The sequence below is a fragment of the Marmota marmota genome, unplaced genomic scaffold (assembly GCF_001458135.2).
Source record: "Marmota marmota marmota unplaced genomic scaffold, marMar, whole genome shotgun sequence".
NCBI lineage: Eukaryota > Metazoa > Chordata > Mammalia > Rodentia > Sciuridae > Marmota > Marmota marmota.
The window spans coordinates 47794435-47818229 of NW_025999900.1; the positions used below are offsets into that span (position 1 = coordinate 47794435).

Here is a 23795-nt window from a genome sequence, read left to right on the forward strand (position 1 = left end):
TATTTTTTTTTTTTTTTTTTTTTGCGATAGGGTTAAGTGGGAGATATTCTGGGCTGTTCTTTCTGGCCTGTCCAATACAGTTTGAACATTTTTATTTTTAGCTTTTTCAGATTATACAGCAAAGTATCAAGAAGAAATGATTTACCTATTACTTAAACATTGAAAAGTTACTTTCATTTTTGTTTTTGTCTTTAAATAAGATAAAACACTGTGCCATAACAATATGATGGAATTCTACTCATCAATAGAAAGGAATGGATTATTGATAAAATAACATCAATGAGATGCTCAATAATTGTGTTGAGTAAAAAAAAGATTAAATTAGAGAACCTACTTTATGATTCCATTTATATAAAATTCTTGAAAATGTAAACTAATTTGTAGTGACAGAAAGCAGATAGTGGGTACTTGGGGAGGGATTACCGACAAGAGGAAAGGATCACAAATAGACAAAGCAACTCGTGTGAGAGTGAGTGTGTGTGTGTGTGTGTGTGTGTGTGTGTTTATGCTCATTATCTTGAATATAAAGATGAGCTCATGTGTCAAAACTCATCAAATTGTTTCAAACCTGTGTAAAAACACAGTACTTCTATAGATCTTAAATAAGAGACTCTAATCAGGGAATTAAGCACTACAAGTTTGAATAACTTCTGTAACACAGATTTCTCATGAATATTTGCATTTTCTTTCAGGGTACAGAGCTATACCACATTTTCCAGTCTTTCTGGCAATGAGGAGTGGTCAGGCCCTGACTTCTGCATTCCTGCTTCCTACCCACCACTCAAATTGAGGAAGCTTTTGAAAAGAGTCCAGATGCAGGTTCACAGAACATGTGTGTAAGTATGTAAAGCTATACACTAAGCTAAAAACTGTTAAATGAAGAATGTCCTATCCTCTTTGGTCAACATGTATTCTTGACAACCCAGAGGCTGAATAGAATTCTGAATTCTTTAGAATCCTTGGAGTTCACCCAGAAACATCACAGTGCAAGGAAAAGTGGTTCCTGGTCTGGGTACTAGAAATTGGGCATGAGGACATGTGAAAACAGAAAGACACCAGAGAAGAGTCCCAGCCGGGGTCTGAGGGTGGCAGATATGTGGGGCAGTAATGGATGGCTCTGACATAAAAGAGGGAGCACATGGATATTTGTGCTGGGAGGGACACTTCCACTTTCATTTCAGTGACTGCAAAGCAAGTCACATGGCAAAGCCTGATGTCAATGGAGCAAGAATATCATTCTATTTTAAGAGGGGGGGGTCTATGTCACAGGGAGGGATTGAGAATATTTTTACCAGTATATAATCCTCATTGCTTAATAACCAGGACTGAGGTTTTAAGAAGGACAGAGTCCAAGAGCTGAAAATAAAAATTGCAATTGATTGCTTTAGAAATGCATTAAAATGCCATAGTGCCTTGCACATGGCAAACACTCAATGAAAGGTGAGGGAACTGGAATGAAATTCTCCAAGGTGGAAAATGCCCCTCAATTCCAACATCCTGTGGGAAGAGGAAAATAATGAGGCAAAAGAAAAGGTGGTAAGTCTCTAGGGATCATTCCAGCTCAAACTGATGTGTTGCTGGAGGCAAAATTTGTGCAAACAAATCAGTCCTGAGGAGGGGAGGAAAGACCACACAAGCAAGCAGACCTAGGGTGCTCCCTTCTCCACCTAGCCCTCCTTCCTCTGCCCTCCCCTTCCTTCCAACTCTTCTCAGAAAAGCTTCTGGATCCAGTTCTGCTGCAAAATGCCAGAGATACCAGCTATTTCACAAAGCATGTTGGGTGAACCCACCCTGAGTCATGAGAACTGAAAGAATAAAAGAAACCACCCTTTGGTAAAGATGGTTTATAAAAAAAACTAGGCAAGGGCATAAAAGAAAACTTTCTAGATAGATTTAGCTGTTTTCCTGCAACTTTCAAAAAATTTCTTTCCACTAAGTCCTGGCTTCAAAATATGAAGAATTCTGAAAAGCACATTATAATGCTATCCTCATAAAAGCTACTACTTGTTATGTTCCAGGAATTTCATGAGTCTGATCTTACTAAATTCTTAAAAAACATCTATATACTTATTATTATTATTATATTATATTATTATTATTATTATTATTATTTTCATTCTACAGTTGAGGAAACTAAAGGTCACTGAAGTTAAATGACTTGGTACAAGAGGTAGAAGAAGCCAGAGGTGCTTTATCACTGAGCCACATTTTTAGCACTTCTGAGACCAGGGTCTCGCTAAGTTACTGAGCCAAGTTGCCTTGGCTGGCCATGAACTTGTGATCCTCCTACCTCAGCCTCCAGAGTTGCTAGAATTATAGGCATACATCATTGTGCCCAGCTTAGAACTGGTTTTAAACCCTGGTTTGTCAAACTGTGAAGATGATGGCTTTACATTATGTTATATCAGCTTCTGAAAAGAATAAGAACTAGCATTGTCCCAATGAAAAGTTAAACATAAGCACATGGCTCTTTTACACAGAAAAGAGAAATATTCCAAGAGCAAAAAGGCCAGCCTCCACCCTCCCATTAAATAGATCAGCCTCCAAATACACCAACACATTTATCACAAAAGATATTGTAAAATAACCTTCAGTAACATATTTAATTTCATTTCTAAATAATTTCTGATTATTATTTTTTCTGATTTTTAATCTATGGTTATAAATAATTCATATCCTTTAGAAATAAATGCACTAAGGAATAACAGTTCTATATTACATCCTCAAGATAACCATTATTAGCAATTTTGAGCCTATCAAACTTTTTTCTATATATTTTAGAGACACCCACACATACACATGCTAAAACAGCAAAACTATACAAAAGCCAATATAGCAAAACGATTACACATTCTATTCAACAATCCTCCTTGTCAATGAACAATATAATTGGGATATCTTCCATGACTACATAGCATTCCATGATAAGAATGCATTATAATTTTTTTGCTATTTGGTTTGACAGCTGGGCTTTCTTTGCTTTTGTTAAAATCAACAGTGCTACACTGCACACATAAGCACGTGTCTAATTATTTCCTTGGGATAAACTAATAGTTACAATATGACATTTAAACTTACACAGATTTCTAGAATGCCCTCTAGAAATGTGTTTCCATTATCCTTGCATGTGAATTCACATCTCTCCAGGACCAACACTAAATATTTTCAATCATTCAACTTTACCAAGACAATAGACATTACTGTTTAATCTGCTTGCCTAATTATTGGGATTAATCATTTTATATGGCTTCTTAGAATTTTTTCTTTTGTGAAATAACATATTTAGTTTTGAATTGGCATGTAAGCCAAAGAGTCCAGCAGGATAAACTAGCTCCTTGGTGAAACATCAAATCATTTTGTAGATAAGTGGGTGAAAAGGCTGGTTGAAGAATTCATTGGTCAACAACAACTCTTTTCTCCTTACTGCATTTGTGGGAAGTGGCTATAAATGGAGTATCAGATCCAAAATTCCATTTCTATGGCAAGGGGTATTGCTTCTGATGCTGCAGAAATACTATACAGAATGGGCTTACAGTGCCAATCTGGCCATCTTTGGCAGGGATGGAAGGAGACTTCTAAGTTTTGTTTACATAGTGTTATGGATTGAACTATATTCCCCCAAATTCAACTGTTGAAACCTAACTAACCCCTCCAAGTAAATAGACCTCAAAATGTGACTATGTCTGGTGATAAAGTACTTAAAGGTGTTAAAATCAAGTCAGTATGGTGCCCCCATAATCCAGTATAACTGCCTTTTTACAGAGAGGACATAAGGCCACAGACATACAGGGAAGACCATATGAAGACCACAGGAAGACTGGCCAGCTGCAAGCCAAGAAGCCAGGCCTTGGAAGAAACCAAACTTTCCAACACTCTGATCTTGGATTTCCAGGCACAGAATTGTGAGAAGATGCCTTTCTGTTGTTTAAGCCACCAAGCCGTAGTACTTTGCTATGGCAGTCATGGAAAAATACTACACATAGCATTCCAAGTACGACTAAGGAAAAGTCAAACAACAAATTCATAGAAAACAACCAAAATTCTAGTGCTGCCACTAAGAAGGGCTAGTTTGTTGTTGACATTTATAACCTTGCGTAGAGCACTTGTCTGCATTTCCAGATGCACTGCAAAGCTACATTCCACCCTAATGTAGCTACTCTGTGGTCAAAGAATGTATACAAGGGGGAGAGTGTAAGTTATCCAAACTAGGGCAGCAATCCTCCAACTGCACATCATACAACTCACTCAACTTGTCCTATCAAAGAACCTGTCAGTATTCTCCAGTTGTCTTTACCTACCCTCAGATACATTCAGAGCCCCCATGAGACTGCAAGATGTTTGAAGGCCAGTGTCATGTCTATCTTGTTCATCATTACACAGTCCTAGACCAGTGGTTGGTCCAAGTAGATCCTCATCTGTATCACGAGTGAATCGATTAGTGTAAAATCACAGTCTGTGCTTCACTGTGAGAGTATCAGAGGGTCATCAAAGCAGGAGTTCTTAACTATTTTTGTGCTACAGACTCTTTGTCAGTCTAATAAGCCCCACAGCCTCCTTCTCAAGACAGTGTATTAAGTGCACAAATGAGGACATAGGACTTAAAAAGAAACCGTTTATACTAAAATACTTTCCCAACATTAAAAAACAATTTCATGAATTTTTTATATAATAATACCTGCACTTCTTTATTAACACATTAGTACTAGTGTGCTAATACTACCCTTATACAACCATTAATATTGCCAATAACTACTATAATTTTAAAGTAGCAATGATAAAAGACAAGTGATAGTTTGAGATATTTGTCACTACTAAAATATATTATGGATATATCTGTGATCTTTGTTGGTGACTAAGTGGAGGGCACTGATAATTCTACTATGGTGTATTGCCCATATCCATAACTGAAGGAATTGCTCAATATACTAACTTTCTTAGCGTTAGAAACAATGACCATCTCAATCATTCAAGTTCATGGCCCCTCTGGATTCTAGGTGGTTCCAAATACCTAGTTTTGATCACCTGCTTGTAACTGAAAGACACAGCATCTGAAAGGTGGCCCTGTAGAATTGGGTCAGAGAAGAGGTCCTTCCAGGGAGCCCAGATGCAGGAGGGGCAGAGCTGCACAATATCGACGAGCCTGGGTGTCCATCTTTATTTTGTTTCTTAACTAGTGTGACTTTGAAAAACGGTTGTCTTCATCCATAAAGGAGGATTGCAACAACAAGAAGAACACCACAGTAGTAATCAAACAGGTATTACAGTTGTCACCTCCTCTTCGAGATTAGTGCATGAGCAATTCTAAAAGTGACTTACAAAACCCCTGGTTAGGGACCAAAGGATTTTATTAAGGGAATCCAAAATATGTATCTTAGACCATGCATTTGGAAGACAGCATCTGAAACTCTGAAGCTCTTTCTTGATTTTCCTCCACACATGTGGTCCCAATAAGAAGAAACAATTTTAATATCATGGTAAACTTTCCCTAACTCATTTTCTTTGCATTCTCTGAGGTAAATAAACAGGGAAGTAAAATGTAGCTACTCTGGTCAAAGAATGTATAGGAGAGGAAGAGTGTGAGTTATCCAAACTTAGGCAGCAGTCCTTCAACTGCACACCATACATATCCACATACACTGATCTTTAAGGCAAAACAAAACAAAACTTAAAGTCCAACTGAGATCAGGAAAAACAAAATGAATGGGAATTCCTGGATAAAAGTCTAATACTTGAAAACATACTAATCCCTACTTGTTCTCTTTTCATTCTTCCAGTCATAAAATTACTTTTCAATGAGCAAACACACTTAAGTTTACGTACTTGGAGGACAGGTTTGGGAATGAAGGCTCTCTAGCCCTATATCAGAACAATTGATTTATCCCACAAAGATCTACTGTGTCATTTCACTCTGCTAGGCAGTGTGCTGGGGATATAAAATGGACATGGTTCCTTCATGGTTCAGGGAAGGACAAAGGGAAGTTTGCATGTAGCTCCTGGGAAGTGCCGAGGAAGCAGCACCAGGCCTGTGAAAGGCTCTGCAATGATTCCTTCCCACAACTCCCTGTATCTGAAGATACCAGCTGTCCACAGCACACCAGGCACAGGGCAGGGTGAGCTGAGGAAGACTTTGACTGAATCCCAACTCTACCTTTTTCTAGCTATGACTTTGCTGTTGTTTCTGCATCCATAAAATGAAAAGTAATTTTTCAAGATTGTGAAGGTTGAGATAATATATGTATAAAGTGTTTAGTACGTTCCTGGCACATAGAGATATAGTATTATTAGACATGATTTTAAAAATTATATATAGAAATCCTTTTAATGGCAAATAATCTGTTTATTGGCAATCAGTTCTTCATAGGAAAATACCACATAACTTACTTTTCTTCTCATTTTCAGTGACTGTTATATGGTAGGAACTCAGTAAACATTTGTATTCTGAGGAACTTCCAAACCTCTATGGAGAAACTTTCAAAGAAAGCAACCATTAGAATGTTTTTGTTTTTTAATCCTGATTAAAATCCAAAATGCACAACTAATGGACACAAGAATATACAGGAAAAGAAATGAGGCCAAAATTTGTATTTGTTCATGAAAGATCTACTTTGTTTTAAAAAATGTATTATGCTGCTCTCCCATATTGTTCAAAAAGAATATGAGTATTTCAGAAATTTGCAGCTAGAGGGAAGAATTTTTTAAAAAACTATTGATTTGTCTTTTCTTCCAAGAAAAGTATGTTCAGAGTTTAAAAAAAAATCAGAAAATGCAGATGTGCCAACAGAAGTTCCCTGTAATTCCATCATGAATATGATAAGCACTATTTACCTGTGAATCTGGGCCGCTGATTCTAGTTCAAGCTCTGCCAGGATTAGAACAAAGCAGGCAACAGAGGATCATGCTGTAAAGATACAGGCAGCCCTGCCTCAGGGTGGGTGAACAAATAATGAAAAGAGAAATTTCCTGAGCAGCTAACAAGTCATTATCACAAAACTTAGGGGTTTTAGTCCACACCTCCCTACCTGATATAAATGCTTATATCTGAGGAAAACATGAGTCTGAAATCTCTAGGGATAACCTACTGCTCTGGCAGAATTCCACAATCAGCTATATGAAAATGAAACAAGAACATCTGGTCTAAATTTGTTTTAAAGTCCATGAGGTTTTACATACAAAGTAAGTTTGGCAAAATGTAGTCTTAGGTTTGTGGGATCTACAATTAAAAAAAAAAAATTAAGAGGCCAAGAGGTTCAGCAGAGCATGGGTCAAAGTGGGAGCTAACTTTATAAAGCTAAGTAGCCCAGGTATGCTCTTTAAATTTTTTTTCCCCTGAGTTTTCTGGTTTTCCAACACTTTAGCAAAGGCATATAATTCCAAGTATAATTTACCAATTTATGTGTTTGAGTTTCTGTACTTGGAGATCTGACCAAGTAGTAAACTAAATACACACACACATACACACAAGTATATACAATATATAACTATATAGACACACACATACATAAGTAAATTATATACATAATTCATGAAAATCATTTCAGGACTTTTTCAAAATCCCTAATAATACTAATAACATTAGTATGTTATCTCCAACATAGGGAGCACAGCAAGACCTAACACATAGGCCCCCCCTAACATCCTGGTTTTTCTTGGGCCTCTTCATGGGATATACTTTGGAGAATACTAGACTCTTAAATTTGAATGAGATACAAAAGTCTGGGATTCAGATGACTCTTTCTACCTGCAATCTCTTACTGTTCATTCAAGGATCCATTCAACAATCATTAAAACATCTGCTATGTGCTTCATTCAGTCTTGACACTCCTCAGTTTGCATATATCTGCACAATCTAATCCCACACTTAAATCTACACTTTTCTTATATGTAAAAGAAAACTCAAACCAAAGCCTAGCACTCAACAGCAGTTTGTGCTATTGCAAATATTTATATGTTTTTTTTCTTCCCTGGTTCGAATGGACTTCAAAGACAGAGGTTGTTTTTACTTCCTTGATCCTCTTACTGTTTATAAACCCATGTAAACCCAGTGGCATTACATAGCTACTGTGACTTATGAAGATGACAGGGTTGTACCTATCTCATCTAGGCCAAGGGGAACTGCAGAGATGGGTGAGAGAGAAGAGAGTGTTTTGGGGAATCTTACCCATTCCTATTTTCCTGCCATTTGTTTGTCCTGTGGAGCAGAACCCCAGAGCAAACATCCACACCACTCTTCAGCTCCATACCACACTCTAACCAAAGTGAGGGGATTTGTTTACCTTCCTCCTCTAATTATACCCTTGGTGAGAAAATGAGAACAAAGTGTAGGCTGATCACAGAGTCTTTCCCTCCACAACCATGCTGGGCATCAGAATGTCCTATAGAGCTGCCAAATCCCAGCAGAACTCTTGCACAGATGACAGAGAAGAAGGTGCACCTCAGTTCACTGAAGCCCACTACCAACGAACAGAGGCCAAGGGAAACAGGCTCACCTGGGGCATCATAATGCCTTTCTACACAGAGATGATGCACAAAGCATCTGCCTAGCCATTATCCTTACACACTGTGTAGCCAGGGAGAGGCCAGGTTGGCTCTTTGTTGATTCCAACTCTTCTTCCTCTGTAAGCATTCTCTTCATTAAATCCTCTCCAAATAACCCTTTTGAGGGCACCATATGCTTCCTGCCAGGACCCTGACCAAAATAACAGGGACCAGGCAAGAGGTTTTCTTGATGTGAACTGTTACACTTAAGATGACTTTAGAAAAGGGAGTTGCTAAAAATAATTTAAAACTTTGGAGACAGATTAATAATGTCCAGTTCAAGGTTTGGGTTATAGCTCAGTGGTTAAATGAACCCATATCCTGGGTTTGATGATGATGAGAAGGAGGAGGAAAAGGAGATGGTCATCAGATTGAGGCTAGGACATTGATTTTTATCACTTAAACCTCCAAGAGTTAAAGCAAACTTCATCTAATGAGAAAGTATAGAGGCCAATGAAAAAAGGAGTCTGAACTTAGATGTTCTCACTTTTTCCTCAGTGAAGGGTCCATTTTGCATTTTTCCAAAGCAATAAGAACCCTGCAGCAGAAAAGGGAAGAAGTGACATCATTATAATTCTGTGTCAGGCATTAAATTGTCTTACTGGAGCTGAGAACAACTCCAGTAAGGTACATACTATTATTATCTCCATTTTTCAGAGGAGGAAACTGAGTCATAAAAATAGTAAGGATCTTGGGCTGGGGTTGTACCTAGGGATGCAGCCTAGTACGACGGCGGGTGAGGGGTAGGGGGGTGAGTAAGGAAGTTGCCCCAGGCCACACAGCTGGTAGATTGCAGAACCAGGACTTAAACCCGAGTCTGACTCTGGAATCAGACACTCTAAACCAATATGTATACTTCCTCCCCAGGAAGCCTTGGAAAGGAGGCTGAGGGTAACATGAGCAACAAGAATAAAGATGTATGCTTAAGCCCATCTTCCTAACAGTCTTAGTCAGTACCAGGGCCTTCCAGTCCAGTAGCTGGTCCCCACAGTAGAAAGGAGGTTGTGGGCTTATAATCCTTATAAATCATGTTTCAGATTTACAAGAATTGAAGAAGTATCCATGAACACAAAATGCTGTGAAGAACTGTGTTTGTGAAGACAGCCTGTGATGAACTAGGATACTCTGTAATTTTATCAAATACCAAAAAAAATCCTGTCTGAACCCTTTAGTCTACAAGAAGGATCATTTTTAATATTTTTAGAACCGAAGAGTACACAGCATGAGGGCAAATGCTATGCAAATTTAAAAAAATGATCTGAAGAACTACTCCTAAACAATATTTTTGAAAAGGAAAAACAAATTTTGTTGACATAAGTATAACTTCTTCAACACAGAAACTAGCAGTAACTCTTTATCACTTTCAGAGGAAAACAATCCTTTGGGCCAAATAACCAAGAACAAAGAACACACATCTTTCCAATACCATTCCAAGTCTCACCCATAATGCAATGCTTGTTGGCAGGTCCATATTCTACATGCAAATACAATCAGCATTTTATCTTATGCCTACTGGAAAGTTTAATAAATGAGCCCATGGGACATCACAGACCAACACAGAGCCCGATTATAAGACAACAGAATAAGCATTTAACTGCAAAATGATGTGTATCCTTAAATACAGTGGCTGAGTCCTCATCTTCATTCTGCTTAACATTTCTCTTCACTTAAATTCACCTCCCTGCTGCTGAAGAAGCAAGACGCGTGGGTGGTAGGATGAAAGATTCAGCCCTGTGCATATCACACACTTTAGTAATCCAAGGAGAAAATAAATCCACAGAAATGGTGCTTATACCAAGCCGAAAGAAAATAACACATTAAGATATGCTGTCAAATGGTTTCCCAAAATGAATAATCAGCCAACCAATCAGTCAATCTGTTTATACATTTTCCTAGTGTAATTTCAAACCACTCTGGATGCTAGCTTTTTGACTAGATGACTACCCCTGAACTCATTCTGCAAACAAGGCTGGTTGTAGAGATTAAAGAGGCCCTTAAAGAGGACCTGGGAATGTTAAATGATTTGCAAAGTGATTGGAACTCTAGCTTACCAGTTGAGTCAGCCCCAGAAGCTCTGCCACTTGTCTGCTCTTCAGCATTGACAAGTTGCAGGTCTGTGTGCGAAGGGCCAATGCTAGGACTGCTAGTGTCTTCAGAGTGGGTTGTCCAGCTGCTCTCGGAGGTCAGAGGGCATCTCCTCAAGGAGTCAAAAGAAGGACATGTCCAGCAGGGCATGGTCAATGGGAGGGCTGAAAACAGACCAAAAGCCAAGAGGATACAATATGAATAGCTGTCCTTTGTTTATCATTAGTGCTTGTCTTGCTTTGATGTCACTTAGATCCTTTGAAATCTCAATAGCCATACAAGGTAAGAAATACAGGAAGAATTTCTCATGATACAGATAGGGAAAACTGACTTTGACTCCATGAAGAGACACTATCAAAATCAGCACTAAAACTCAGGTCTCCGGATACTTGAATGAAAGAAAATCTCATAGGAGTATGAGTTACTCTAGGATCTAATTTTATTTCTAAATTTAGATTTCAGCTTCATCTAAGCCCAATATACACAAGTCTTATAGTTTCACCATTTCCTTTATTTTTAGTGGCACACCAATAATCTCAAAAAAACTCACCAATTGACATTGGAAAATTAGAGCAAGTTTGGGTTAATGCATAAGAGTAGATATGAGGGGCTGGGGCTGGGGCTCAGTGGTAGTTCACTTGCCTGGCATGTGTGAGGCACTGGGTTTGAATCTCAGCACCGTGTATAAATAAATAAAATAAAGATCTATCAACAACTAAAAAACAAAAATTAATTTTAAAAAAGAATAGATATGAAACCATATTTGTACATGTATGTGATATGCCTATGCTTGGTTTGAGTTTGACAATAACTGAAGACTCTGCAGACTGTTAAATATTAAAATGGAGATTTACTGGGCCTGCTGTGATACAGCAAAAAATATCTTTAAGGGAAAAATGCATAGAACTAGGCTTTATCTCCTTATCCCAGAATACCAAGTCAGCCTTTCAAAACCACTTCAAAAACTGTTTTGTGTGTTTTCTTTCTCTTTATATCAAACTTTCTAATTCTCTTAATTGTCCTCAGTTAACTACCTACCACATGCTTTCTCCATGGTGCTGCTTAAGAATAATCACTACAAATTTACCATAGAATGCTGAAAAGAATGTGAACCAGAAAGGAACAAAAATGAAGGAAACTACCATTTACTGAGTAGCCATTCAAAGGTCAGACCTTTCACAAATTTTAGGTAGCTTCATCTCTCAATTCTGAGAAGCAGGAAATAGTCTTATTTCATACAGAGGGAAAAAAAAATTCAGAGGTTAAGAAACTCTCCAAGAGATGCAGTCACTTCTCCTAGCCAGAAAACCAAAACAACAATTAGATTAAGAAACACAAAGAAAAAGTAATGATTTACCAGAAAAAAAAGAAGAACAAACAGCAATATTTCTGACATAGTATAACATAAGGAAGAATTTGCATTCATTATTTTCTTAGGCATTTATAAAACATTCATATCTTTTCTCTGGAGGATTCATAGCTCACATCTTCTTTTCTTTAAAAAACGTCACCTCCTTTTCAAATTCTTGAGCTGTTGTCTCCAAAGATGCAAGGTCCCTTTCTCTGCTTTATTTCCCTTAGAGTCATTACTGACCAACATGCCTTCCATACTTGAACTCAAGCTCCTTAGGAAACTGGGATGTTTATTTACTTCTATACTCCCATTTCTAGAATAATACCAGGCACTCAATATTTGTTGGTCATGTTTGTAGAAGCACTATAAATCATTCCATAATAGTCTATATTACTAGGTAGTGGTAGATGTCTTAATCACAGCAAACTCTGGAGGCTGAGGCAGGAAGATTATAAGATTGAGGCCAAACTCTGCAATTTAGCAAGACTCTGTCTCAAGATAAAAATAAAAAAGGACTGGAAGTGTAACTTAGTGGTACAGTGCTCCTGGTAGCTTCATCTATCAATTCTGAGAAGAAGGAAATAGTCTTATTTCATACAGAGGGAAAAAAAATTCAGAGGTTAAGAAACTTTCCAAGAGATGCAGTCACTTCTCCTAGCCAGAAAACCAAAACAACAATTAGTACCAAAAAACCCCCAGTACCAAAAAACCAAAACCAACCAAACAAACAAACCCCCCAAAACCTATGACCTATACCCAAGGGAAAAATTTAAATATTAGGCAAAATGCAATAATATTATTTAAAACATATCACAGGGCTAGCAAGAGAGCAAAGAATTAACAAAGGCTAAGTGAAAGGTGGAAACAGAAACATAAGCAGAGCATACAACCTGATTTTCACATGCACTCTGAAGATTGTGAATAAACCAGAGACCCTTGAGTCTGAGTATTTTTAAAATATTTTTTAATTATAGATGGACACAATACTTTATTTTTTTAATGTGGTGCTGAGAATTGAACCCAGTGCTTCACATGTGCCAGGCAAGCACTCTACCACTAAGTCACAAACCCAGCCCCAGATCTGAGTATTTTAAGTCTCATGTGAAGAAGGTGAAGGAGAAAAAACCCAGGGCCAATACAAGATAGAAATCTAACAGATGATGTGATGCATAAATGAGAATTCCCAATAGACTGAATGAATAAATTAGGAATAACTTGTACTCTCCTGCTGGAGATAGCAAAAAAAAAAAAAAATTATCTGCCTTAGGTTTGGGTCCAGGGTAGAGAGAAAAAAATATTATCACCTGTCCCACAAAGATTTTGCATTTAGAACTGCTTTTGTGGCCTGAAAATCCTCCAGTCTGAGACTTTAGCTGAAATATTTCCAGTTAATAGTGGCCTTAGTTTCTCAAGAAAAGCATATATTAGTCCTTTCTGGAGGAAGATATCTTTAAACCAGGCTTCTCAGGCAGAATGTCCCTAAGTAATGTGCACCTAGTAAATATAAATAATAAATCACTAAATACATAAGAAATAAAGTTGCCATGAAAAGGGACAAGCCAGGTATTGGAAGCAGGGCATAGATAGAAGCAGAATCAGACTCGAAAATAATTCAGACACTAGAATTATTAAGCAGAAAATATAACTATGTTTAAGAAGTTTCAGGAAATAAGAAATTAAGAATATGAAAAAGGAACATGGAGAATTCAAAAAATGAATCTCCGGAGAAGAAAAACTATGCTACCATAATCACAAAACTGAATGGACAACAAAGACCAAGGATGAAAATATGAGAGAGAAAAAGAAAGAATAATAAAAAAAAAATTCCTTAAAAAAATAATGAAAATATGAGAGAGGAATAAAAACATGGAGGGAAGACTGACCTTCTCTCATTGATATCTAATCTGAGCTCCTAAAAGAAAGAAAATAGGAGAGGGGCAAAAATTGAAAAAATGCTGGCTGAGAATTTCCCAGAACTTGTAAAAGATTTTACTTGTCAAATGTGAAATCCCAAGGTATCTCAAGCATAGTAACTGAAAAGAAATCCATGAAAATGTATTCTTTCTCCTTCCTTTCTTCCTCCTTCTGACAAAAGAAGCATCACAGTCCCAAACCTAGGCAGGGAAATGGAACCACAGATATAGTCAGTAGGAGAATAAATAGGAACTGCTTTTGAAAATGATTTGGTATTATCTGATGAACTTAATGATGAATACATCCCACGATGCAGCAATTCCCCTCCTACTTTTTCATATGAAAAAACACTTGCACATGTTCAATCGGATATAGGTTAAAACACTCAGGGAAAAATGAAACAAAACAAAAATTTTCATTAAAGCATATTCTTAACTGTCAGTAAGTGGAATCAACCCAAATGTCCATCAATAAAAGAACAACATGGATAAATTAATCAAGGTGTATGATTAATTTATTAATGTAGCAGGATACAGAGCAACAAAAACTAAAGGAATTACAACACCAGGTAATGACATGGGCAAAGATCACAAATAATGTGTTAAAGGAGCAAATCACAAAATAATAACTACAGCATTATTCCATTTATTCAAAGTTCAACACCAGCCTAAATTAAGTTATATCATTCTTGATGCACATGTAGGTAGTAAGCTGTCAAAAAAAAAAAAAGGCAATGTAGTTGTTATCATGAAGCTCAGGAAGGTGGTGATACAGGGGAGAGGGAAAAGGGTATGATGAAGACAGGAATGCAATCCAGGGGGACTTCTGTGTGATGACAATATCCTAAAAACTAGGTGTTGTTCTTTATAATTTAATATACATTTTAAATATTTTTGTATATATTTAATAGTGACTGAAACTCATTAAAACCACATATCAAAAAAAGACTGATTAGTCAAAAAAGGAAGTTATTCTAATTATTCATATTTTCACACTGGCTCTTCATACTTGTTCTTCTTCAAAGAGAAACTAGGAATAATGTGATGGGGACAGGCAAAGTTCCTATAGCTCATAAACTGTCCTCCTTTGGTCTAATACGCTTTCTTGATAGCTTCAAAATCTTGGATGAGTTATTTTCTTTAGGTTCTTAGTAATGTCCTTAGGCCATAAGCTTAGTTGAAATGAGAGAAAAAGTATCTTTATTGAGCCTGGATCTGGCTCTTCTCCCAGGGGCCAGACCTTTGATGCCTGAGCCAGACAGCAGTGGGTTGCTGCTATCACTATGCTTTATAATTGCATCCACCCAACAAAGAATAAAGCGAAAGGAAGATCAAAATCTGCCTCTTCTCCTTTCCTATGAAACTTAAAGGGCCCTAAATCGAGATTGCCAGGCTCACAGGATGGACTCCGACCTGAAGCTGGGGTCAAATTACTTAATTAATCTGCTTCTCTATTTTCTCACCTGTAAAATGGGACTAAGAGCACAAACTTCATTAGGAGATTAAGTTAATAGTAACAAAGCCCTTGGTAAAAGTGCTTGGGACAAAAGAATTGTTCAAAATGGGTGAAATGGTGGTAGTTATCATTTCCAGATTGGCCGTATGTCTTCATGTATTTGAAATCTCCATTTAGATCTCTAACTTCACATATTCAAAACTAAGTTACTATTATTCCTGCCAAACCAGTCCTTTTATCCTTTCAGCGATCAGAATGAAACCATTATGTCATCCTCAATTCTTTTCATATTTGACCCACAAGTTCTGTTACTTCTACTTTCAAAAATTTTATTTGGATTACAAATCATGTCCAGCTATCTCCAAGCTACCACCCTGAACCAAGCAACCATCTTCCCTAGCCTGGATCAACGCACTGGCTTCCTACCTCGACCTTCATGGTTACACATCTATCTTCCTCTCAGTCAATTCTTAACCATGCCATTTTCAGCTACTATACTACAGCAAGGAACACAGCCTTAATAAAGTTCAACTGAAGTTGGGCTGGGCATAGTGGTTCAGGCCCATAATCCCAGCTACTCAGGATGATTTCAAGTTTGAGTACAGCCTTATCAATTTAAAAAAAAAATTTTTTTTATAGCTCAGAGGTCCCTGGGTTTAATTCCCATTATTGCAAAGACAAACAAACAAACTGAAGTTGGATCATGAATGCCTTGTTGAAAACCTTCCAATGGCTCCCACTTTAGCCATAATAAAACTCAAAGCCCCCACCTGCCCTCCAAGGACCCAGGCGCTTCAGGCTACTTAACCTTCAGGCCTCACCTCCCCCACCCCACCATTCACTCTGCTTCAGTCACAGATCACAAACAAAACCACCTTCGGTGCTTTTCACCTGCTGTTCCTGCTTAAAAGGGACCTGTATAAAAGGTGCCTCCTTGGGCTGGGGATGTGGCTCAAGCGGTAGCGCGCTTGCCTGGCATGCGTGCGGCCGGGGTTCGATCCTCAGCACCACATACAAACAAAGATGTTGTGCCTGCCGAAAACTTAAAAATAAATAAATAAATAAATATTAAAAAAAAAAGGTGCCTCCTTAAATTCTGCTAGGTTCACTCACTTCTTCTCTTCCCTCAGTTTTTTCACTCATATTTTCTTCTTGAGAAGTAAATCCCTGCCTTATTAAAAAAAAAAAAAAAAAAAAAATCACAACCTCCTCACCACATTCTGTTCCTCTGCCTCACTTTTCCCTCCTTTCCACTCATCACATTACCTACCACACTTACTCTACATCTACCTTTATGGTGTTTCTGGCATGGCTCCCCCAGCAGAATGTGTGCTTCATGAGGCAAGAAAATTCAGCTGTACTCACAGTGACTTGAACAGGCACTATCACACAGTGCAACACTGGTAAAATAAGTAAGGTTATAAATTGTCAGCTAATACAATATTTTTCTCTTTTTTTCCTTTGGGATCCTGGGTAGATTAAAATGCTAAATACTTACATATGTTTTGATGTCATGTCCTTTATTTTTATTTTGCTGTCTAATCACTAGACTAGATGATTTCTTTTTTTTTTTTTCAGTGCTATGAAGGTCCCGATCAGTGAATACAAAACAGATCTAATTCCATTCTTCATTTGTGGCTCTCCTGCTATTTCATAGTTGGCAATATGAAGCAGCTGTCCCCAGTACTGGTTCAGAGGAGCTCTTGTTCACTCCCAGAAGGCTTCATCAGTAACAGATTGCCCAACTGTTTAGGTAACCTCAACACACGGAGAGCAGGAACTGTGTCCAGCTTTTCCATAATTGTATTCCCAGCACCTAAATATTTTTTGCATGAATGCCCTAGTTAATTGATGCATGCTTGGGTAGTTTATTGTGTTTTATGTTCCACATTGCATATTAAGATAGGCCACAAAGCCTCCCTGGGTGAGCTGGAACATTTCCTGGAAGAGGAAAATACTGAAGTTAAAATTTTAAGGTTCCTCTTAGAAAACTGGAAAATTTTACTTTGAGAGCACTTCCCCTCTCTCACGGCATTATAGTGCCTTTAAATAAAACAAAAATATGGCAGACCGTTTTAAGTGTGCTTTTTAAAAATGTAGTCTCCCAGGTAAAAATGTATGTTATGTGAATATTTGGATATGTATGTCTGTGTGTATGTTATATGCATATGCTATATATGTTTAAATATATATGTTAACGTATATGTATGTGGTACATGTATGTGCTATGGTTTAGGTATGAGGTGTCTCCGCAATGCTCATATATGAGACAATGCAAGAAAGTTTAAAGGTGAAATGATTGGGTTATGAGAGCTATAAATTAATCAGTACATTAATTCCACTTCAATGGACTAATTGGGTGGTGACATAGGCAGGCAGAGTGTGGCTGGAGGAGGTGGGTCACTGGGGAGTATGCCTTTGGGCTATACATATTTTGTCCCTGGTAAGCATAGCCATCTCTGCTTTCAGATAGCCATTTCCCCAGCCACTTTCCTCCTCCACACACTTTCGCCATGAAGTGATAAGCCCAGGACAATGAAATCAGCCATCTATGCACTAAGACCTCTGAAAATGTGGGCCTCAAATAAACTTTTCCTCCTCTTATGTTGGTCTTTTCAGGTCTTTGGGTCACAGCAATGAAAAAGCTAACTAAAACAATATGCATAGCATGTGGGTGTTTATTTGTATATAGGTATTGAGTCTTTAACAATGGGAAATTATAAACTGATAATAATAGTTAATAAGAAAGGGCATGACGAGTAAGAGGCTGGCCTGGTTTCCTTGTCTATTCTCTTAAAAAAAATGATTTCACAGAGGAACTCAAGGTCTGCCTAATGGTCATTTATACTACCAATGAGGGTCACTTAGGTATACTACAATAGATTTTATATACACCTTTCATCTTTTCATTCACTGAGTCAACACATATTAAGTAAGCACATACTATGTTCCACACACCATATTCTAACAGAGAGAGAAAATCAGAGAAATGAAGTTCCTCCCTCAATAAGTTCCTCCTAATGAGTAGGCAAAATAGTTAATATAAGACCAAATTCAGTTAGAGGCACAGGCTGTAAAGAAATTTAAAGCATGAAAAAGCTGACGAATGGGCATAGAATGTTCTGGATCTCCTTGAGGAAGCAACACTTGCACAAAATTCTGAATGAAAATGTGAAGGAAGAATCCTCAGGGCAGAAAAAACAGCAAGAGCAGCAATGAACTTGTCCGGAACAATAAGAGAGGCAGAGTGGTAAGAGCAGAGTGGAGACCAGCAGAGAGGAAAGGCTCTGCTGAAATTTATTCCTGGGTATATCCTTTAGAAATGTCATTTAGAAGCACAGAACAATTCAAGGTATTAAAAGAAATAAGACTGCCTCTGTTGAGGAGGGAAATACATATGCATGCAAAATGTAAAAGGCCTGGTCTACATATTCACTCAAAGGTTGGGATCTTAAGACACCCCCCACCCACCACCCACCCCCAGTAGCCAGAATGAACAACATAATAGAAATGAACCACTGGGCTAATCTTTGGGATGAAATCTCTTAGTTGTCACCCTTGCCTTCCTCTTACATGGCTGATGTCATTTCTGATCCTCCTCCAAACAAGTGGTTCTTTCTCTTGCCCAGATAATTAGCTTCCCCAGACACAATGGGAAAGCCTTAGCCCAAGCTTTTAAGGAAGAAGTTTGAAGCACAAGGGAATACTAGTGTTTTGCTTGGGCTATGGGACAAGTACTCTGGAAATGAAAGGTTTTTTATATTTGTAATTATGCACATCCTGCAGTATCTGCATAATGGGTCCAATTCAGCCTTGGCCTTGCCGAAAAATTGCCATGTCTGTGGAAGAAGATCAGTGCATAACATGATGAGTGAACAGGAAACCTTAATTTAGTGCCCTTTTTTTTTTTTTCTTCTTGATTTCGAGGATGAACTTTGCTCTTTCAAGTTGTCTGCAGGCATTTGTAAGCATATCCTAAATCTTTGCCTAGCAAGAATCTTTATAACCATTTTAGGTTACAGGTAAGCTGATCACAACATTCTTCCTGATGCACGGTGACATTTTAGAGGTAGAGGAGGCCTTCTATAAATTAATAAAACTTTTTTTCCTTTAGGAAAAGTCAGGATCACTATTTCTAAAGGACCCAATGTGGGGGAAAAAAAAAGTTAATTTAGGTTACTTTTTCAAAAATATTTCTTTAGACAACAGTAAGAAGATTCAATTGAATTTGAACAGATTTGCCAGAGTTTGCTTGTTTGTTTTACTCTTTGATTCTACACATTATCTAGCAGAATATCTCTGCATCTAGCCCAGGGTGTAGCAAAGGAATTTTCAGTCAAATTTTTTTATATTTTTCACTGTATTACCCTGCATAGTATGGCATTTTCAAACTGAAATGTGAACAATGTTCTGGTGGCTAATTTAAGTGTGAAAGTTTAAGTATTTTATATTTAAAGTCTAAATAAAAATCCTCTGAAGAGAACATGGCCCAACTCAAAATCGCCTTATTAAGTCAAAGAGATGGACCCTATATTTGTCCTCTGCCATATTTAAGGGATTTAGAGTAAACAATATTCACAACAAATTTAAAGAGCATAATTTTATTTGCCCCCTTATTCCCACTATCCTCAAGTCCAAAGAATTGATGCAGCTCTCCTTCCCATAATAGTGGTTATAAAAAAGATTTTTGTTGCTCTCACTTTATTTTAATCATATATTTCTAAATATCATCGTGTACCTCCTTTTCCCTAGACCAATCACGATGGCACTTATTCACTCCAAATCCTGCCCTAGTTAAAGTCCAAAAAAAAGTCGTTCCTTTGATGGATTTAAGTATTTCTGGAGTTGTTTTCCCCACTAATGGTTGCTCCTAGTTATCCAATCAACCTTATTATGTGTCAGTGCACAATAAAATAAGTAGCCAGGTCATCAAGGTGGGGACTAACAATTCCCTGGCTTCTCTAAACTCCTCAGTGCAACTTCTGGCCATTTAAATGCCATAAAACTAAAAGCTGTGCCACTAATGACAGTCTCTTTGTCCCTGATTCCACTGTGCCTACAGCCTCCTTGCATTTTAATTAGGACAAATAGTACATTCCCATTCCAGGCTGAAATCCAATGCTCCCTTGGCTTTATTCTTAGGTAGAACAGCTTAAAAGATATATTCTTTTGTGTTTGTTTGTTTAGTTGGTTTTTTTTCTTTGCTCTTTATTTGTCAAACTTCAAAGAGTGAAAAAAAGTGAGGGAAGGAAAGAAGTATCCCAGATATGATTTCTCCACATGGCCACTCCTTTGTATGTAATATCCTGTGTTACCCAACTCTCTTTGCAAATCAGGATATTCAGGTATGAAATAGCTAGCTAAACTTTTCCTTCCACAAATCAAGGATAGAACAGTACTTCAGTCCCACTTCTCTTCCTCCCTCTCACATTTCCCTCAGGACAAGATCTCAACCTTCTCATAGAAGTGGAAATCCACAGGCATACTGCATGTCACGGAACCAGGAAAAACAACCCTTTCTTTTCTTCTGACTCCAGAGTATTTGATTTGAAAGTCTGGTTACTTAACAGAAGCAAATAAGACAAGGGAATGGAAGAAACTGAAAACTGCAATTATCTATTATAGGAATCAGCTTGCTGTGGCGATACTGGTGTGATTAGGAAGGTAGCTGAGGACAAGAATTACTTTCTCTGGCTGAATTTCATCTCCTACATGCATGAAGACAAACCTATATAGCCCACACTTACAATGAAGATTTCAAATCACTTTCATGTTTAAACACAGCATGTCTAACATTTTTCTTGTCCCAATTCCATTTCACTTCTGAGTTATCCATACTAAAAAAGTTTGCTTGATACACAAAAAATGCAACTGTGGCACCAAAAAGATCCAGGACCTGACCTATGGAAATTAATGAATAAAGAACAGTATTTGATAGGGGTAGGAGATAAGTCAGAAATTGATGCACAAATCATTTTTTGTTGTTGTCAGATTAGACTAAACAGCACGAGATGGCCACGCATCTTATGTAAACTGGGCACCTTTCTGTGAATTTTCTAAGTAGGCACCACTAGTTTAGGGAAAATTTGAGTAGGAGCTTTGAGGAAGCTCCAAAAGTAAATGATAACTAACAAGGAAAAGTGCTTTGAGTTCTGATTTAATTTTTCACAAGAAAAGACAATAGATGGATCTGGCTATAAAAATGAAACTCTCAGGCAAGTAATTCTTTCAACACCTACCTCTTCCTTTGCTTTTTCAGTGCTAGTTCCAAATTCTCAGCTACCATGAAATGAAAAACGTTAACAACAAAAAGACATGCTGTGGTAGAAAGACATGCATGAAAAGACATGCAGTTGACTATCAACTAGAAGCAGATGGAGGAAATCTGAGGGCACAGGTTGTTTCCTACCAGAGGACCCAGGAAGAAGCTCAATGTTTGTTATATTCTGAGCAGTAAATATGTCTTTGAATACCCACACCTAGCAAAACTGCAGAGAATAAGGACTTAATATGCAGTGATTCAATGAATAAATTATAAAGGGTTGTAAGGCTTGGAGATAAAGCATAGTGGCAAGCATAGAACTTAACAAATGGCCGTGCTATTAGAGATGCCCTCTGGCCCACACTGACTTATTTTCAGCCTTATGCAAATGGTTCCACTTTAAGAATTTAGAATTGGGAAAAAAAAAAGAATAATAATCTAGAGGTTGGGTTCCTGTGCCTGTAATCCCAGCAATTCAGGATGCCAAGGCAGGAAGATTGCGGCCTCAGCAACTTGGTGAGACCCTATCTCAAAATAAAGAAATAAAAAGGACAGAGGATGGTAAAGCACTCCTGAGTTCAAACCCCAACACACACACACACACACACACACACACACACACACACACCAAAGCAACAACAAAAAAAAATTTAGAAACAGTGCATTAGTTTCCTTGATAACTTACAACAACTAATTTATTTTCTCATGGTTCTGAAGGCCAGAAGTCTGAAATCAGAACCCCTTTGCCAAAATCAAAATGTCAGCAGATCCATATTCCCTCCAGAGGCTCAGGGGAAAATTTGTTCCTTGCCTCTTCCAGTTTCTGATAGCTCCTGGTATTCCTTGACTATGGCTTTATCACTCTAATCTTTAAGACCAACATCTTCAAATCTTTAAGTTCTACCTTCACATTGTCTTCTCTGTGTGGGCAAAAGCTCCCTCTGGCACTCTTTTATAAAAATGCACATATTTGTATTTAGCGACCCCATAGATAACCCAGGATCATCTCCCCATCTCAGAATCCTTAATCACATCTGCAAAGACCCTTTTTCCAAATAAGATTTTTAGGTTCCAGGAACTAGGACCTAATGTCTTTTGGTACTGTTATTCAGCCTATCATATCTCAAAATTAAACACAGCCAATGAACAGGGCATATAGCAGTGTGTGCAAGAAGTCTCAAGATGTCTATCAGCAGGAGGATATTTGCTGCACATCAGGGTTATTTCTGTGTAATGACTATAGTTATATATGTGGTATTGTTGACACAGCACATGTATCCAGATGTTTCAGATTCAAATTAAAGTCTGAGTTGCCTAACAACCTTCAGAATAGAACAATTGTCTAACTTGAGCAATGTCACATTATCCATGCTGAGTGGCCTAAAGGCCTAGCTTCTTCTGCTTATCACTTGGTTTCAGTTCTACCAACCACTCTTCCTTATTGTTAGACATACCCTAAGGGAGGAAACTTAGGGAGTTTGAGTAAAAGGAATGTATTCTGCAGCCTTTTATTTAGTAGGTTCACTAATGAGTCAAACTGGATACTAGCAGGAGATTTAGGATTTGACTCTTAATTTATTTCCTCTTTTTTTTTTTTTTTTTTTTTTTTTAAAAAAACTACTCTTCTATTGCAGAATCCTCTGTGGTTCTTAGACTTACAGGTTAGAAGCACTGCGTGTGTAAGAAAAAGTGTGTGTGTGTGTCTGTGTGTGTGTCTGCTTGCAGGGCTAGTCCTACACCAAGCTTATTCATGCTGTTTGCCTACTCATCAAGAATCAAGTCTGCTGGCAAATCATCCTACAGGCTCCTCCTAAGGCAAGGTTGAGTGAACTTTTCATACATGAAAAAGATGGGATATTAATGTCTGAGCAATTTTCAAGCCAAAATTATGCTTTCATGCATTTGAAAGTTGTCATTTCTTGATTTTTTTTCTAGCAATACTAATAAATCTCATATCTTTAGAACACTTCAGGGCTGGGATTAGGGTAAAACAAGTGATACACTTGCCTTGGGTACAAAATTTAAGGGGATGCAAAAAACTCAGTTATAAACTGATACTCTAATGTAATAATTTCAAAAAATCAAAGCAGCAAACTATAGTCAAATGGTTAATCACCTATTTTTATAAATAAAGTTTTACTGGAATGAACCAGGATTAGTGTATCAGAGTCATGCAAGTATTAACTGGAT

General features: G+C 37.6%; 1 protein-coding gene and 1 long non-coding RNA gene across 10 annotated transcripts in view; one reads left to right on the top strand and one right to left on the bottom strand.

The window, feature by feature from the left end:
- The window catches only part of Ston2 (stonin 2), a 133880-nt gene that overhangs the window by 65447 nt on the left and 44638 nt on the right, over positions 1-23795 (bottom strand). For 8 of the 9 annotated variants that reach the window (XM_048799126.1, XM_048799125.1, XM_048799130.1 and 5 more), the window contains one exon: positions 10587-10784. The exons of the other annotated variant lie outside the window; for it this stretch is intronic. In XM_048799126.1, the coding sequence (XP_048655083.1) occupies positions 10587-10784 (198 nt within the window). The remainder of the gene's footprint in view (positions 1-10586; positions 10785-23795) is intronic. 9 annotated transcript variants of the gene reach the window in all.
- On the top strand, positions 617-6696 carry LOC125615333. Its single transcript, XR_007345928.1, has 2 exons — positions 617-836; positions 3763-6696. It is a non-coding gene; the product is annotated as an uncharacterized LOC125615333 (long non-coding RNA).